The sequence below is a fragment of the Ailuropoda melanoleuca genome, chromosome 6 (assembly GCF_002007445.2).
Source record: "Ailuropoda melanoleuca isolate Jingjing chromosome 6, ASM200744v2, whole genome shotgun sequence".
Taxonomy (NCBI): domain Eukaryota; kingdom Metazoa; phylum Chordata; class Mammalia; order Carnivora; family Ursidae; genus Ailuropoda; species Ailuropoda melanoleuca.
This window is the reverse complement of record NC_048223.1, coordinates 99,391,131-99,406,670: the sequence shown is the minus strand read 5'-3', so window position 1 is coordinate 99,406,670 and position 15,540 is coordinate 99,391,131. Positions and strand designations below refer to the sequence as shown.

Here is a 15,540-nt window from a genome sequence, read left to right as displayed (position 1 = left end):
CTTCCTCTCCTACTCCCCCTGCTTGTGTTCCCTCTCTCACTAGCTGTCTCTCTCTCTGTCAAATAAATAAAATCTTAAAAATAAANAAATAAATAAAATCTTAAAAATAAAAAAAAAATAAAATAAAATAAAATAAAATAAAATAAAATAAACATACAAATGTGTCTACAGGAACACACATTTTCCTTCCTGTCTCAGACCCCAGTATGGCTCTGCACAGCACAGCCGGGCTCTTGATACGCATTCTATCTCGGCTCTTCTCCTTGACTTGCCTAGTACAGTATGGGGGTACACCGTCTTACTACAGAATAGATTATTTAAAGACAAAACTCTTCTGGGAGATCTGGGCTCTGAATACATCCAGCCTTCTAACTCCTCCATCCCTACGTAAGGTCCCAGGATTACTTAAGTCACCACAATCAGCCAGGATGTTTGTCTCAACGCTTACTCCTGGGTCTAGAGGATTAGAATTTGAACCGGCTCCCTAAATGAATTCCAGTACAACCACGAGGGCTCAACTTTGTCTGAAGTCATGATTTTCAGGAGAGGCACAAGGAGTTCCCACGCTGGGATGTTCTCTAAAAGGACTTTCTGAAAGGGAAGAGGCAAAGTGGGGACCCCTGTGCCTGCCCTGGCTCCTGCTCCAGTGAGGACACAGACACCCCCCCCGCTCCCCTCACACACACACGCACACGCGCGCCCTGGGCCATTGGCTGGGAGCTCACCGCAATGTTTGGCTCAATGAGGCGGTGCTGCAGTTTCTGGGCATCTTCCCATTGCCCCGTGAGGCAGAGTCGCTCCAGCTGGCACACCTGAGCCCCCAGGACATTGGCCAGGGCACACACGCCCCCCACAGCTCCTGCCCCAGAGTAAGATGCAGAACATCAGCCAGAGCCCCTTCTCACCAGCAATCCCAAACCCCGCGCCCCCGCACCTCTTACTCTGGGGGACAGGATGCGGATTTCTATGCCACTGCTCGGCCATATCCAAGGCATGCTCTGGGAGTCCAGAGTACAGATTTCTAGAGAGAAAAGCTGCCAGCATATTTGAAGCAGAATCCCACAGGCTGAAGGTCAGGGAACAGAACCTGAAGGCTAACTTAAGGACAGTTCGTCCCCTGCACCCCCCAACACACCTCCCAGAGTAAAGTCCCACCTGCCAGTTGACACCTCCACGATCCTCTAATAGCCCCCTGACTCATCAGTCCGGGAAGGGGGTGGAGTGGACGGGAAGCCTTTGCTCTTCTGAAATCTTATTCCCCCCCAGTGAATTCAGCCTGGGACGGCGCTGGGGGTGAGGGGCAGTGGAAAAAGCCCGGGACACAGTCAGGAGACCAGGCATTTCCTCCCACTGGCAGCATGAACTTGCACGAGTCATAGACCTCTCAGTCCTCTTTGTTCTCATCTGGGCAATGAAAATGGGCTGGCTGTGATCTCAGGAGGCCTTGCCACTCTGCCAGCCTGCGATGTGATTCTAAGGCTAGTTAGGGGTGACTGTAAGCACAGTGGCCTCAAGACTGGAGAGTGGGAAATTTGGAATGAGCTAATACAGCTACCATTTACCGATCCCCCCCTCTATGCCAGGCACTGTGCAGACATGCGGCCAAGGCTCTCACATTCTCACGACACCTCCTTGCTTTACAGAGTAGAAGCTCAGGCCCAGCGAGGCTGAATACCCTGCCCAGCAGTACTCGGGAAGCGGCAGAGCTGAGATTCCAACTCACATGCCCCCCCCCCCTCCAGGGCCTCTGCTCTTTCCATCTACCCCACCCGCTGCAATGGGTCCCCGCTTCTGCCCTTGCACTTTGGAGACAGTGATGTGGCAGAAGAGAGATGTGCGAGGACCCAGACAGCAAGCCAAAGTCTGTGGAGACCAGAGGAGAGGAACCAGCATTGCCCCTCGGCACTGGACAAGTAACGCAGATCGGGGCTTGCTGGGGCTTCAGCCGAAGGGAGCAGATGCTTCCTCTAGTCCCTGCTCCGGGGCTCAAATCCAACCTGAACCTAAGGAGCCTGACCCACAGCAGACAAGCACGGTTGGTTTAATGGTGACATTCCTAGGACCCTGCACTGGGACAGAATCAGGCAGCTGAAGATCCCCAGCCCAGCCCTGTAGGTGCTGACAGTTCCTTCTGGCCAGGCACTGGGGTAAAGGGAAAACAGATCCCTGGACCAGAGGAAAGGCCCCAAGGCCTCTATCCTCAGAGAATGATTTACAAGGCGAGATTAGAGGAACTAAATTTGTTAACTAAGCCAGGAGCTCAGGACTTAGAACAAACTTCAGGCATCCCTGCTACAGCCCAAGGATTATACATGGCCACCCTCTTCTGCCCAAAAAGGTCACTTGTAAGCACCCAATATTCAGACAAGCGAGCAGCGTGCTGGACTTCTGAGGTTTCCAAGCAGGCAGGCTGGCAAAAGGACCCTGCAGACCCAGACCCAGCCCTGGCTCTCCCACCCATAACAGTGTGAGAGAAGCAGGAGGCCTACCCACGGCATAGCTGGCCAGCAGGAAGCCAGCCGACCCAGCCAACACCTGGAAATCCTGCCTCCTGGTCTTGTGAACCATCAGGCCCATCCTGGTCAACTGCAACAGCAAACCTGTGTGAGAGCTGCGCCCAGGGCTTCAACATCAAGCGAGACGGGGGCTGGGCAAAGGTGCAGGAATGAGCGCCCCGGCTCCAGAGAGCTGCCCCAAAACTTGGACAAAGCCCCAGAGAACCCACACAGTGGGAAGAACCCAAACAGCGGCCTAGGACCAAAGCGGGTCCCAGAGCCACCCTGAAGTGGATAGCCTGGGAGAAGAGGAAGGAGCCCCAACTGGGAGCCGCTCCACTCACGTCGCCACCACTGTCCTTGATGCCCACGATGTTTGGGTGCTGGGAGAGCGTGACCACTGCATCCATGGGCAGGTCCAGTCCCGTGTTGGCTGGGACACTGTAGAGCACCACAGGGATTGGGGAGAGATCAGCGACCTGAGAGGGGCAGAGAAGGGGAAGAGGGAGAGGGCAGCTGCCCCAGGCCCGAGGAGCCCGAGACACTGCCCACCACCACCAGCTCCGGGCCTGGGTCACTGCGGGGCCACCTGCACGGGCCCACCGCCTGCACTAGGAGTCACAGCGCTCTGTTCCTTGCTTGTAAGCAATAATAATAATATTTCATGAATGTTTTCTATGTGCCAGGCTCAGTTCTAAGTCCTCTGTATTTTGATGGAACTGGGTCCTCACAACTTCCCTGTAAGGAAGACACCATCATTCCTCCCATCTGAGAAGCGAGGAAAACAGCCCCACAGCACGGTTGGGCCAGTAGTCGCCCAGCGGCATCCCTCCCCAGTCCCACAGCTGCCATTCATGGGAAGTAGGCTCACCCCTCAGCCCTCAGCTTCCCTGATTCCTCTCCCCAGGCAGCCTCCTCTCCTCATCCATCCTCCTCTCTGTCCCAGGCCCCAAACCCACGCCCACGCCTCACACCCACCTTGGTGTAGTGGTGAATGAGGGCTGCACTGCTCATGCGGCCACGATAGTAGCAAGGGGTCACCACGATGGCAGCGTCTGCCCCAACCTGGGCCATGCTCACAGTCATCTCCACGGTGGCTTGAGTGGCTAGAGGAGGAAAGAGGGAGTCTTCCCTACAGGCCATGGCAGGTGAGAGCAGGAGGCAGAAGGGCGGGGCTAGGATCCCAGGGCAAGCAAGGGGTTCAGAAGAGACAGAACCAGTAGACTGAACCAGCTCCGGGGCCAAGGAGCCTGGCTCCCCACTCCCAGCCCCCTCCAAGACCCCCAAAGCCCAGAGCACTGTGGACTCACACTCGCAGCCAGAGCCGGCTAGCAGGAGTTTGTCCTTGGACATGGCCTGGCGGGCTCGGCTCACCACCTCCAGCCGCTCGCTGCTGGTCAGGAAGGGGAACTCGCCATTGGAGCCCTGGACCACGAAGCCTGCAAGAGAGGTCCCACCACAGTCAACGCCTTCCCATCTTCTGCGAACAACTGCGACGTTGGTGTTACACGCACCCAGGTTCCTGCCTCCCCAATGCCATAGTTTTTCACACGATTCCTTCCCGGCTTTGTCCTAATACAGGCAGAATGTTTTACCCAGTCATGACGGCAGTGTCCACACCATTTTTCTTTGTGGTAGTGAAATAGTTTAGCTATACCCAAAGGAATCCATAATATAAGCACAGGTGTGTACCCAGCATACACGGCAACCCTCCCCTGATCACCTTCTTTTCTTCCTCTTCTTTTCTTCTTCCTCCGATTCAGGTGTCATTGTTCCCATTCATGTCTTTATACCCTTATGACATACATATTGACCCATAAAGATATAGGATGGCTTTTTGCCATTTTGAGCTTTACGGAAATGGAATCAAGCTCCTACAAGCTTCTGCGGTTTGCTATTTTTGCTCAAGATAATGTTGTGAGCTTTGTCCATAGCAGTACACAGTTCTGATTCATTCATTTTAATCGCTATATCATATTCTATTGTGAAGTTAGACTACAATTTAGTTTTCACTCTCCTTTTGGGGACATTTAGAATGTTTCCTTAGTCTTGCTATTACAAATCATGCTGAAACAAACATGTCCCATACAGTCTTCTGTGCTCACGTCTGAGCTTCTCTACAGTTTGCTTGGGGTAGGCGCTGAGCCACAGCTATGTGCATCTTCATGTGCCAAATGTCTGCCTCAGTAGCCAGTTCGGACCCCGTCGGCTCATGGAAAGGTCTGTTAGTGTTCATCCATCCAACACTGGGTGTTGTCAGAATCAAGTTTTGCCAATTCTCTGGGTGGAAAGTGACATTTCATTACTTTATTTTGCATCTTCCTGTTTGACCGATCATTTGAGAGGTTTCTAACACCAGGGTAAGGTGTCGACCCTTCTATATCGCAAAACTGATGCTCTGTGGCTGGATCTGAAGGGAATGTCAGCAGAACCACTTTCCTTTCTGCTTCTTTCATTTTCTCTTTCCTCTTCTTCCTCCCCTCTACTCCATTCCATCCCAAAACCATTGTTCTGAAATAGTTGACAAATACAGCTAGGACACAACAAGATTATTAATAAATAGGAAACCACTTGGGAGAAAGGAAAGAAAAGAAAGCTGGGGGGCGATACTGAGCTACAAAATCCCTGCCACGCAGTTGTGACAGGCCGACCGTCACTTTGATGTGGCGCTTCCTGACAGTCAACGCTAAAAGGGAAATGTGATCAGCTGACAGATATGCAGAACTCAAGATAAAAGCAAAGCAGCTGCCCCAGAGACACAGAGAATTTCCTGGCATTGGGACCAAGAGAGACTGTTCCAGTGAGTCATCCTTAGGGGACACAGTGTGATGGAGAGTCAACTTTTCACCACAAACCTTTTTCCATGCTGTTCACGACACCATCAGATTCCACGGAGCGGATTGCCAGAATGGCTCACTGGATGCTTAGAATTTCCCCCCACACACTTTTTTGCTTCGGTAACATTGCAGGGAGCATCTTGAGGTGAAGAGTTTTTGGCTTGTGTTGCGTGGCCTCCTCGGGATCCATTTCTCCACGTCAGGCCAGGAGCCTCCTTCTGTCTAGTTACAAAAGGTGCCGATGCTTTCCCAGCGGGTCACCCCCATGTGTGAGTCGCCAACCCCAGAGAGGACTGGACCAGCACCCTCTACTTAGAGGTCAGGGACTCTGAGATGGAACTTTTGCCACGCCCTCTATGGAAACGCCTCCAAAGACATCCCCCTCCCTCCCCAACCCCGGCTGCCACCACCACCCTGGAAGGGGGCCAGGCCAGTTCCTGCTCCAGCCACTTCTTCAGCCGTGTTCACTCATCCCCAAGTCCCCCTTCATTCTGGTGGCCGGTTCCAGGGGCTCCTGAACAGTAGGACAGCTGGGTCTTGTGCTCTCAGAGGGAAAGCAGGCCCCTGTGCCCAAGACTCCTGGCGGCCTCACCCTTGTCTCAGAGAGGAGCGTGTGACGAAGGCCTGAGGAAGACAGGCCAGGCTAAGGAGGACGGAATCTCACAGAGTCAGCGAAGCAGTCGGACCCAATGCCCCTCTGGCTTTTGAGTAAGTTACATCATGTCTCTGAGTCCCCATTTCCTTTTCTATGGGATGCCAATAAAAACATTTCATTCCTACCTCATAAGGCTACTTTAAAGTCCCGAACAAGAAAATGCACAAGAAAGCACCTTGGAATCTGTGAATCGGTGCTGCAAAGAGCCCCCTCTCTCTCCAGGGTGGGGTGTCCAGTTCTAGGCGTGATGTGCCCCCCGGCTGTAGAGGGGGGACTAGAGGAGGGGCAGGGCCAGGGTCCCGGATGGGTCAGGGAGCGAAGACAGTGGGTGATGGAGGAGCAGTGCGGTGGAGTGGTCAGATGTGTAGGCTCTGAACTCAGAGGGGCCTGAGTGTAACTCTCAGCGCAGGCCCTTAACAGCGATGAGCTCTTGGGCAAATGGCTTCACCAGACCTCAGCCTCCCCACATGAAAAATGCGGATCACTTAGTGCCCTCCTTAAAGAGTCGTGAGACTTAAACGAGATACTATTTATAAAGTGCTTAGATTAGAACCTAGCTGTTAGCTGAAATTACGACGGAGTCCGGAGAAAGTGCTCAAGCCTTACGTCAGGAGGGTGGCAGCTTGCCATCTGAGGAGGAGGAGGATGGCTGCTGCGGGAGGGGAGGCTGCTCTCAGGAACCTCTCCTGCCCCCTCCAGCTGCAAGACAAAGTGGCTTATTACAGAAGCTACTCTCCCTGGCCCCACGGTTATGCCCCATGGTTATGTGGCTGCTCTGGGGAGCCAGAGCGGCCTCGGGGAGAGGAATGGGTCTTTGGGGCTGTGGAAGCACAGGGAACATGGTGACTGACTTTTACTGTGATGCCCCTTGACCCATCATCTTTGCCACCTCCCCTGAGAAGTCTTCCTGGGATCCCTACACCAGACATCTATCCTCTGAACTTCCATCTCCTGTTCCTTGTCCTTCCCTGTGACCTACCCAAAAATATACAGAGGTTCTCAGAACCCTTCCATCTCTCCCACCCCCGCCTGCAGGATTACACAACATTTCTCAAACTGGCCCCTGCTGTAAAATGAGGAAATGGGACTGGATGGTCTTCTAAGTCCTCCTGGGCTCTAAGCTTCGGAATCATGTTTCTGGCTGTTCCTTCCACCTTTCGCTCATGCCTAAAGGCTCCCCAGACACAGTGTCACTATCCTGCCTCTATACCTTTGCACATGCTGTTCCCTTCTGCCTGGAACACCTCCCTCCCTGAGCTGCAGCCCTGAAAAGCCTTTCCTTCTCCCCCTGGCTTCTTCCCCTCATGGCATTTTGTTCCCCTTGCACAGCACTGGTCCTACTTTACCCAGAATCATCAAGATCATGGATAACGTCCCCTCATGTTGCCCTCCCCCATGACACCCAGTACGCAGTACGCTGCCCGTCGAGGTGTGTGTTAACCATTTGTGGTACAAAAGAAAAATTGTCCCAAACCCTGGCCCGGGGCAGAGCTTTTTTGCTTGATGTAATTGATAACCTCCCTCCAGCAGAAGTGGGCACTACTGATAAAATGCTCGGGCAAGTTCCTGATGAGCTTCAGTGGAATTAAGCCTTCATCTGGGAAACCAGCCACCCACACAGCTGACTCTCACCCAAGAGTCTAGTGACTGGGAAGCGCTCTTCTTTGTGTCTACTCAAACGATGATTTGACCGTTTGCTTTTATAAAAATATCCTTACCAAGAGTTGATACTTGAGCTGGCCACTTAAAAGCCATTTTCCTTGCGGCACAACTGTAATAGAACTTTGACATTTTGAACTACTTTAAAATTTATAGAAAAGTTGCAAGAATAGTACAGGGGACTTCCATACATCCCTCACCCAGCCCCCACCAATGACAATGTCTTACTTTAGCAGAATGATCGGAACCAGAGAATTAACACTGGTACAATACCAACTGCAGTCTTTGAATTTTGTCAGTTTGAAACTTTTTTAAAGATTCCAAATTCATCTTTACCCAATCTGAAATCTTTATTACCCAAGGGCAATAACATTTTAATAAGGGATTTAAGGTCTTCCAGATAAATGCATGCATTTTATGCATTTTTTACAATCACTTTCAGAAGCCACACCTCATCACGCTTGCTTTTTGTCTACTTTGGCAGCCTCCAACTTTTCCTAGAGTGCCCGAATTTTTTCCCATTGATATTTTTGTTACAAAATATTTTATTTTTTATTTGATTAATTATTTTTAAAGTAGGCCCCACACCCAACATAGGGCTTGAACTCATGACCCTGAGATTAAGAGTTACATGCTCCACCAGCTGAGGCAGCCAGGCACCCCCTTTTTTTTTTTTTAAAGTAATCTCTACACCCAACATGGGGCTCAAACTCACAATCCCGAGATCAAGAATCGCATGCTCCACCAACTGAGCCAGCCGGGCACCCTTGTTATGAAGTATTTTAAATTTAAAGTATATATATGTGCATACACACACACACACACACATTAGCATTCAAATAATGTCACTTATTAGTAATTTTAAAATATTTTAAAATATTCAAATACTGGGGCACCGCTGGCTCAGTTGGTGGAGCGTGTGACTCCTGGTCTCGGGGTTATGAGTTCAAGCCCCATGTTGGGTGTAGAGATTACTTAAAATCTTTAAAATAGACAGATAGATAGATAGATAGATAGATGGATAGATGAATTCAAATACTTCCAATTATGCCCCATAAAATCAATCAACAACATTTAGGGTGTTTGTAGATGTATCCATCTTTTGCAAGGATTCTGGGCACCTTCTCCTGGGAGTTTGAACACTGGTTAAGTTCATAACAGATGCCAATGGTACATTTCTACGTAAAGGAGCCTCTGGGAGTTAGACAGTGCTGTGTAGCTGACTTCTCTCAACTTTCACGGGAGAGACAGCTGCCTCCCTTAACCCCCTTACTGGAAGTCACTCTTTGCCCCAGAAATGGCTTCTTGGGACCCAGGAAGAGGAAGCAGAGAGAGTCCCAGGCTTGAGGGAGGGCACAGAGAGTCAGGACATGTGATAAGAGGACAGGGGTAAGCATGAGAGAGGAAGCCCCCCTGGAGGGCCATTGCTAGGGGCAGTGGCCATTGCTAGGGCCATTGCTAGGCCATTGCATTGGCCTGAGGGGCAGCACACAGCAGGGACTGAGCCCTGGAGTCGGGCAGAGCTGCGCTCTAACTCCAACAACACCACTTACTGTCTATGCCCTGTCAGGCAAATTACATCTCGGAGCCTCAGGTGTCTCATCTGCAAAATGGAGATAATGCAATACTGTCTCCATGGGACTGTGCTGTAACACTTAACACAAAACGTGGCATATACTAAAAACTGAAAAGAAAAAAAAAAGAGGGAGCTGCTGGTAGTACTAGTAATATTACTAATTAGTAGTACTAGCAGCAGCAACAGCCCCAGCCCCAGCCATAGTATACAGCACAACAGCTCTGAAGGTAGGTGGGGGGAGGCATTAACAGGGATCCCAGTGGCCCCAGAAAGCAGATGGGGCAGGGAGAGAGCACTGCACTGCAGGAGACCACACGACTTGGAGCAGCAAGAGACAGGGTGAAGATAACACCAAGAGGACAGGAGACACACAGCCCACCTTGCCTACTAGATTCTGAAAGCCTGTCTCTCCCCCAACCTCCTGACACCTGGCTGCTTCCTCCTTCCCTGGCCAACAGCTGGTTGGTGGGTGCTGAGCTCCCGGGAGACGTCCCATCCCCAGAACCCGAGACTCAGGGAAGCCGATTTATGGAGTCTTGAATCAGCCCAGCAAAGAGCCCAGGCCAAGGGCCACACAAAGAGGACTATGGGAGCAGAAACCCTCTCCCCGTCCCAGTCAGTCCTGAGGCTGGCCACAGAGGCCTCCAGACTCAAAATGAGGGTATACAAGGCTTTATTGGCTCAGTTCCAGGCATTTGGCGTCAGTCTGGGGCTCTCAGCTCCTCCTGGGATCTGCCTCACCTATCTTCTCTCGGTGGGTCTTCAGAAGCCCGTGTGTCTCTGCTGCTTCCCTTCCTTCCACCTCCCCCTCCATCAGGAGCCATTCTCTGTGGCAGACCCTACTCACAGACTCGAAGGGGCCCAGGAACCCTATGCGGGGCTAAGGAAGAAGGGATTTGGGTGGCAGCCTCTCACCCTGGGCCACATGGGTTGCCCCACAGGAGAGAAAACAGGCCTGCAATTGTGTGCCAGCCCTGTCGGGGGAAGGGGCGTCTCCATTCATGGTTAGTTGGTGGCTTCAAAGGGGTGGCAGGTCTGTTGGCTGCGGTTGGGCAGACTGTGGCTCTGGTGGCTCGGATGACCCTGGTGGCCGTGGTGACCATGGCCATGGAAGGTGTGCGTGTGGTTCATGCCGGCTACCACAGTTTCTCGCTGAGTGAGGAAATTCCCCTTCAGCTTCAACTCCACCTCCTCGAGGGCCTTCAGCTCCTCCTGGTTGATGTCTTTGGACTCCAGGTGGCCGGAGTTCTGGTAAGTGGTGGCATGCTGCAACATGGAATTAGCCAGTTGCTGTCCCAGGTTGTCAATCTCCTTGGTAGAGGCGGCCACAGCGGCCCACGTGGCCTCATCCGTGGATGAGGATTTTCCAGACTCCCTGTGGGTCTCTTTGGTCACCGAGGAGCCAGACAACCTCTGCTTGCTGGTGAAGGACTCCCGGTGCAGAGCTGTGCCCACTTCCCCTTGCCTGGTGGTGAAGGTCTCCATGAGCACGGTGGTGCTGGCCTCCCCACTGCCGCTCTCAGGGGGAGGGGTGGTGCTGCTGCCGCAGGTGGCCAGCTTCTCTTCGGAAAGGCGGCTAAAGTGAGATTTAATCCAGTTCTCACTCTTTGCTTTGTGACCTTCCGGTGGCTCCTGCTCCTCTCGTGCAGGCGCAGGGGATGTCTTCCTTCTCCTCCTCCTCTGAATCCACAGCATGAGGCCTCCACCTCCGAGTAAGAGGGCAGCCCCCAGCACCACCCTGCATGATGGTTGCTGGATGAGCTCCAAGAAGGCCTCCAGGACCCTAAGCCAGGCAGGCAAAGCTAAGAGCACACTGGGAGTCGGGGAGCCCGGATGGTATGGGTCATGCTTGAAAGGGCAGGTTCCCCGAGGCTGTCTGGCAGGCAGGCCCCCAGCTGGACCCTTCCTAGGATGCCCCTCCCACCTCAGCAATGAACCCCATTGTGAGGAAGGTGGCTAGGGGGTGGGGTGGGGAGAGGCCACAGCATCCCTCAAGTCCAACCTGGCAGGCATTTCCTGAGGCCCAAGTCCCGTCCCCCACCCTGACAACTGTCCCCAAGGTCAGTGGAAAAGCAGCTTCCCCAATTCTGAGTCCCTTCTGCCTCCTGCTTGTGACCCATTCTGCAACTCAATCCTGCTTCTTTTCCAACCTTTGGTTTCTCTCCCTCTTTATCCGGTGGCCCCCAGGGGGCAGGCGCCCCTGACCATGGCTGAAGGACCCCCTTGGTTGGGCTGGCATCTATTCCAGGCTGCCTGACGTCGGTGTCTCATTCAGGGCCTACTCCTGCTGCCAACTTAGCGCATTCCATCCCCATTAGTGGCCCCAACCCTTTTACAGAGCAGGGTCCAGAAAGAAAGAGGCCCAGGAAAAAGCTCATTCTAGAATAACATGAGGTCACAAGTGAGAGGAGACAAGCAGTGGGCTAAGACAGAGCAGATAGGATAGGGGTCTTCACCAGATCCCAGGGGCCATTCCAGGATGAGGGCTGCTACCTCTTGCCTTAGTGATGCACCTGCAAACCCAGGATTTGCCCCCCTCCCCCTGTGCCCTGGTTAAATGGGCACAGTTTAGACGGTGAGCAGGTGGACCACCTGGCCAGGCTCTCGGTAGGTACAGACAATGGAGAACCTGGCCCACAATCCCAAATTATATCCAGAGCCTGTCAGGGTAGAAACAGGCCTGGGCCCCTCTATTTTTCTCCCAGAGGCATCTAACACTTTTTTAAAAAACACATTTCACTTTTTAAAAGTGAATGCCAAAGAAGGGGCGCCTGGGTGGCACAGCGGTTAAGCATCTTTCTTCGGCTCAGGGAGTGATCCTGGCGTTATGGGATCGAGCCCCACATCAGGCTCTTCCGCTATGAGCCTGCTTCTTCCTCTCCCACTTCCCCTGCTTGTGTTCCCTCTCTCACTGGCTGTCTCTATCTCTATCGAATAAATAAAGAAAATCTTTAAAAAAAAAAAAAAAAGTGAATGCCAAAGTAAATGCCAAAACTGGGTTGTAAAAATTGCAATTTTTTTTAAAAAATATTTTTATTTAACAAAGTAATGGTTTTAATATACATAATAACATCTTAGTCTACATACTAAGGGAATAAAATATAAGCCCAAAGTTTTATGGGGAACATCATCTCCCTAGTCCTGCTGAAGTAGCTCTGTGGTTGTCCACTAACCTCATTCGGAAATAACAATTCAAAGTTCATCTTTGAGGTTGTTTGTGGGAGTGAGTTCAGGGCCAAATGGTCCCTCTGCAACAATTTTACCCTCCGGTCTCTAGTTATAACTTTCATTTAAAAATGATACCCTTCATACAAATAATCAGTAAAAATTAACAATGCAAAAATAAGAAATAAAGAGAGCTACACAGTTTCAGACAATACCTTACAGAAGAATCTCTAACTGTTCACTGATTCATCAAGGGAAGTTTCCCACCTCCTCTTTGGGGGACCTTTAACTTATTCCAGGAGGCCCTGGCAATGTGGTATGCGATGGCTTCCTCCTCTGCCCCCTTAGTGTTGGGCAGCAAAGCCAGAGCCGGGGGCCAGGATAGGGCCAGAGAAACACTGCAGAGCAAAAGTTGCTCAGGGCTCCTTTTCCCGGCCATTCTGGCTGTGTCCTGGGAGCAGTGACAGGGCTCTATGGCTCTATTCTTTGTGCCAGAACCTCACAATTGAGCTCCTTGGGAGGAATGCGTTAATCCTGTGGCTCAGTTCCATTCTAAAATGAGGAAATCAGATTGGAGGTTCAGTGATTTCTCCAAGGTCACCATAAATGGCAGAACCAGGATTCTTCCCCAGGCCTTTTTTTTTTTTTTTTTTTTTTTTTTTTTTTTTTTTTTTTTTTTNAGACAGCCAGCGAGAGAGGGAACACAAGCAGGGGGAGCAGGAGAGGAAGAAGCAGGCTCCCAGCGGAGGAGCCTGATGTGGGGCTCAATCCCAGAACGCTGGGATCACGCCCTGAGCCGAAGGCAGACGCTTAACAACTGCGCCACCCAGGTGCCCCTTTCCCCAGGCCTTCTAACTCCAATTGCTGAGCTCTTTCTACCCAGCCCACTGCCTCCCTGGTGTATGGGTAAGAGAGAGATGAGGCGGGAGTAGGGGCCTGTCTGGTTTGCACGGGAGACAGGCTAGTGCACACTGTGGCCCGTGGCCTGCCAAATCCACTTCAGCCTGTGCTTCTGGGCACCCCATGCCCTCTGCAGGAGTGGATGAGCAGGGAGGAGGGAAGGAAGGGTCCAGAGAAGAGCCTGGGGGTGTCTGTGGATTTTCTGGGTGGCAGGCTGACACTGGACGCAAAGTTCACCCTTCCCACCCCCTGTACCAGGGTGTCCTTGAACCTGGAGGGTGAAGCAGAGTGTTCCTTCCTCTTGATTCAAGGAGCTAGGGACACCTGGCTGGCTCAGTCAGTGGAGCACATGACTCTTGATCTTGAGGTCATGAGTTCAAACCCCATGCTGAGCATAGAGATTACATTAAAAAAATTTTTTTTAAATAAATAAAAGATTCAAAGAGCTTCTCCCTTTGCTTCAAGAGACCCAGGCCTCCATGCAGACTTCCAGGCCCCAGCGAGCTGAGCCCGAGCAAAGATGTACTTGAGTTTGTGTCACCGCTCACCGTGGGCATCCACAGGTTATTCATGGCACCCTAGGGAAGGGTCACATCACCTCGGCCCTGAGATGTGGATGGGGTTTTTGTCGGGCCAGCAGTCACTGTCACAGCGCCGATGGCACTGTCATCCTAGTGCTTGTGACCACTGGATCCGTAACTTCTAAGGTACATCACCCTTTCCTATCCACAGCGTGCTTTCATTTGCCCTCTCTCGGATTTTTCTCCCAGCCATCGTACAATATGGGCATTCTTACTCCCAGGTGTCAGATGGGGAGACTAAGGTTTAGAGAGATTATCTCACAGCTTAAGTCAGTGCCAGAGCTGTGATGAGAATCTAGAATCCATGTTCTCAATTGCTCCACTCCCAGAGCTGGTGCCAACCACACTTTATTTGTTGAAACAGTCTGGTCTAGCAACTCAGCAGTTAGTGCGGTGGAGTGAAACCAAGCGTAGCCCTGCAGTCAAACTTGGGTTCAAATCCCAGCTCAGCCATGTATTAGCAATGACCTTGGGCAAGCGACTGTGTCGCTCTGAGCCACATCTTCCCATCTGTGAAATGTGGCTAGTGAGATTACTGCCTCAGGGCCTTGTCATGGGTGACAGATGAGGGTGGGCCAGGCAGGATGGGAGGAATTGACCACTTCTTCCCTTCATTTACTGTGCCTGTGGCTGTGTTGCATGTTGAGTGTTACAAGTGTCCGGTCCCTGACCTCAGAGAGGGGAGACCCATGTGTAAAGAGAGAAATGAGTCAGAGGATCCAGAAAAGGAATTAATTCTGCCAAGGGAGGCTTGGCTCAGAAGACAGTGTGCAAACAAGGCTTTTAGGGAGATGAGCCCACTGGCTGGGTTGCCACGTGACACCCCCAGCTGCCTTCACAACTGCACACTGTTTGGTTGACAAGGACTTTCATATCCATTATCTAGTTTGGTCACCACAATAATGCTGGGCTAAGAAGTCACTCTGGTAGTTTACAACTGGGGAAACCGAGGCAGGTGAGATTCAGTCAAGGTTGCAAGCCAACAAGGAGCTTCCTGCCTCTTAACTCCTGAGCAGTGCCCCCTGCTCCTCTCCCATAATAAAATGACCCCTGGGGTACCCAACTGTCTGTGAGCAGCTCACTGGCTGAGGAGATTGGGGTCATTCACATCTCCCCCGACTGCCCCAGAGGACAGGCCCCACTTACCTCGGAACGGAAAGGTACCCAATTTGTGCAGATTCTCCTCCAGTTTCCCATAGTCCACCTCTGCCGTGGCAGTGAAGGGGGTGGTCACAGGGGGGTAGATGCCTGCAATGTCCACCTTCCTCCCCTCCCCTGAGGCCCAGCCCCCCACATTCCTGGACAAACCCCTGCTCAGCCTCTGCCTCACAGAGGACCAGACTCCACGGCCCAGCATCTCTGCAAAAGGCCCGAGGCCCAGCTGGTCTCTGTCCCTGAGTGAGGCTGAGTTTGGACTTCTTCCTACCCTGTTAATGATCAGTGTGTCTGGTTAAAAATTTGCTGCCCCCTGTCTGTTGGCGCTGGGGCAGTCCTGGGCTGGGCGTCAACCGGGTCAGAGGCTAAGCCTGTAGGCCCCATAGCTTCTCTCCCCTTAGGGAGCAGCTGGGCAAATGCCACAAGCGACTGTCCCTCTAGCCAGGCAGGGGCACGGTTCCTGGCGTACTGGCCCTAAAGGGCTTCTCCAGGGGGTCCCGGGCTCTCCTCCCACAAT

General features: G+C 52.1%; 2 protein-coding genes across 4 annotated transcripts in view; both read right to left on the bottom strand.

Annotated features, from left to right (window-relative positions):
* HOGA1 (4-hydroxy-2-oxoglutarate aldolase 1) overlaps positions 1 to 15,540 on the bottom strand; it is a 22,952-nt gene extending 7,412 nt beyond the window's left edge. Inside the window, exons 1-6 of one of the 3 annotated variants that reach the window (XM_002916977.4) lie at positions 15,015 to 15,225; positions 3,806 to 3,934; positions 3,474 to 3,601; positions 2,840 to 2,974; positions 2,490 to 2,586; positions 726 to 859 (exon numbers count right to left, since the gene is read on the bottom strand). In XM_002916977.4, coding sequence (XP_002917023.1) covers positions 726 to 859; positions 2,490 to 2,586; positions 2,840 to 2,974; positions 3,474 to 3,601; positions 3,806 to 3,934; positions 15,015 to 15,225 — 834 coding nt within the window. Of the gene's footprint in view, positions 1 to 725; positions 860 to 2,489; positions 2,587 to 2,839; positions 2,975 to 3,473; positions 3,602 to 3,805; positions 3,935 to 15,014 lie in introns of all 3 variants that reach the window. The other 2 variants (XM_019797223.2, XM_034663080.1) reach the window with 2 other exon arrangements.
* C6H10orf62 (chromosome 6 C10orf62 homolog) lies at positions 8,618 to 12,043 on the bottom strand. The gene has a single exon (XM_011221992.3). The coding sequence runs from the start codon at positions 10,915 to 10,917 to the stop codon at positions 10,228 to 10,230; it is 690 nt and encodes a 229-aa protein (XP_011220294.1). The 5' UTR covers positions 10,918 to 12,043; the 3' UTR covers positions 8,618 to 10,227.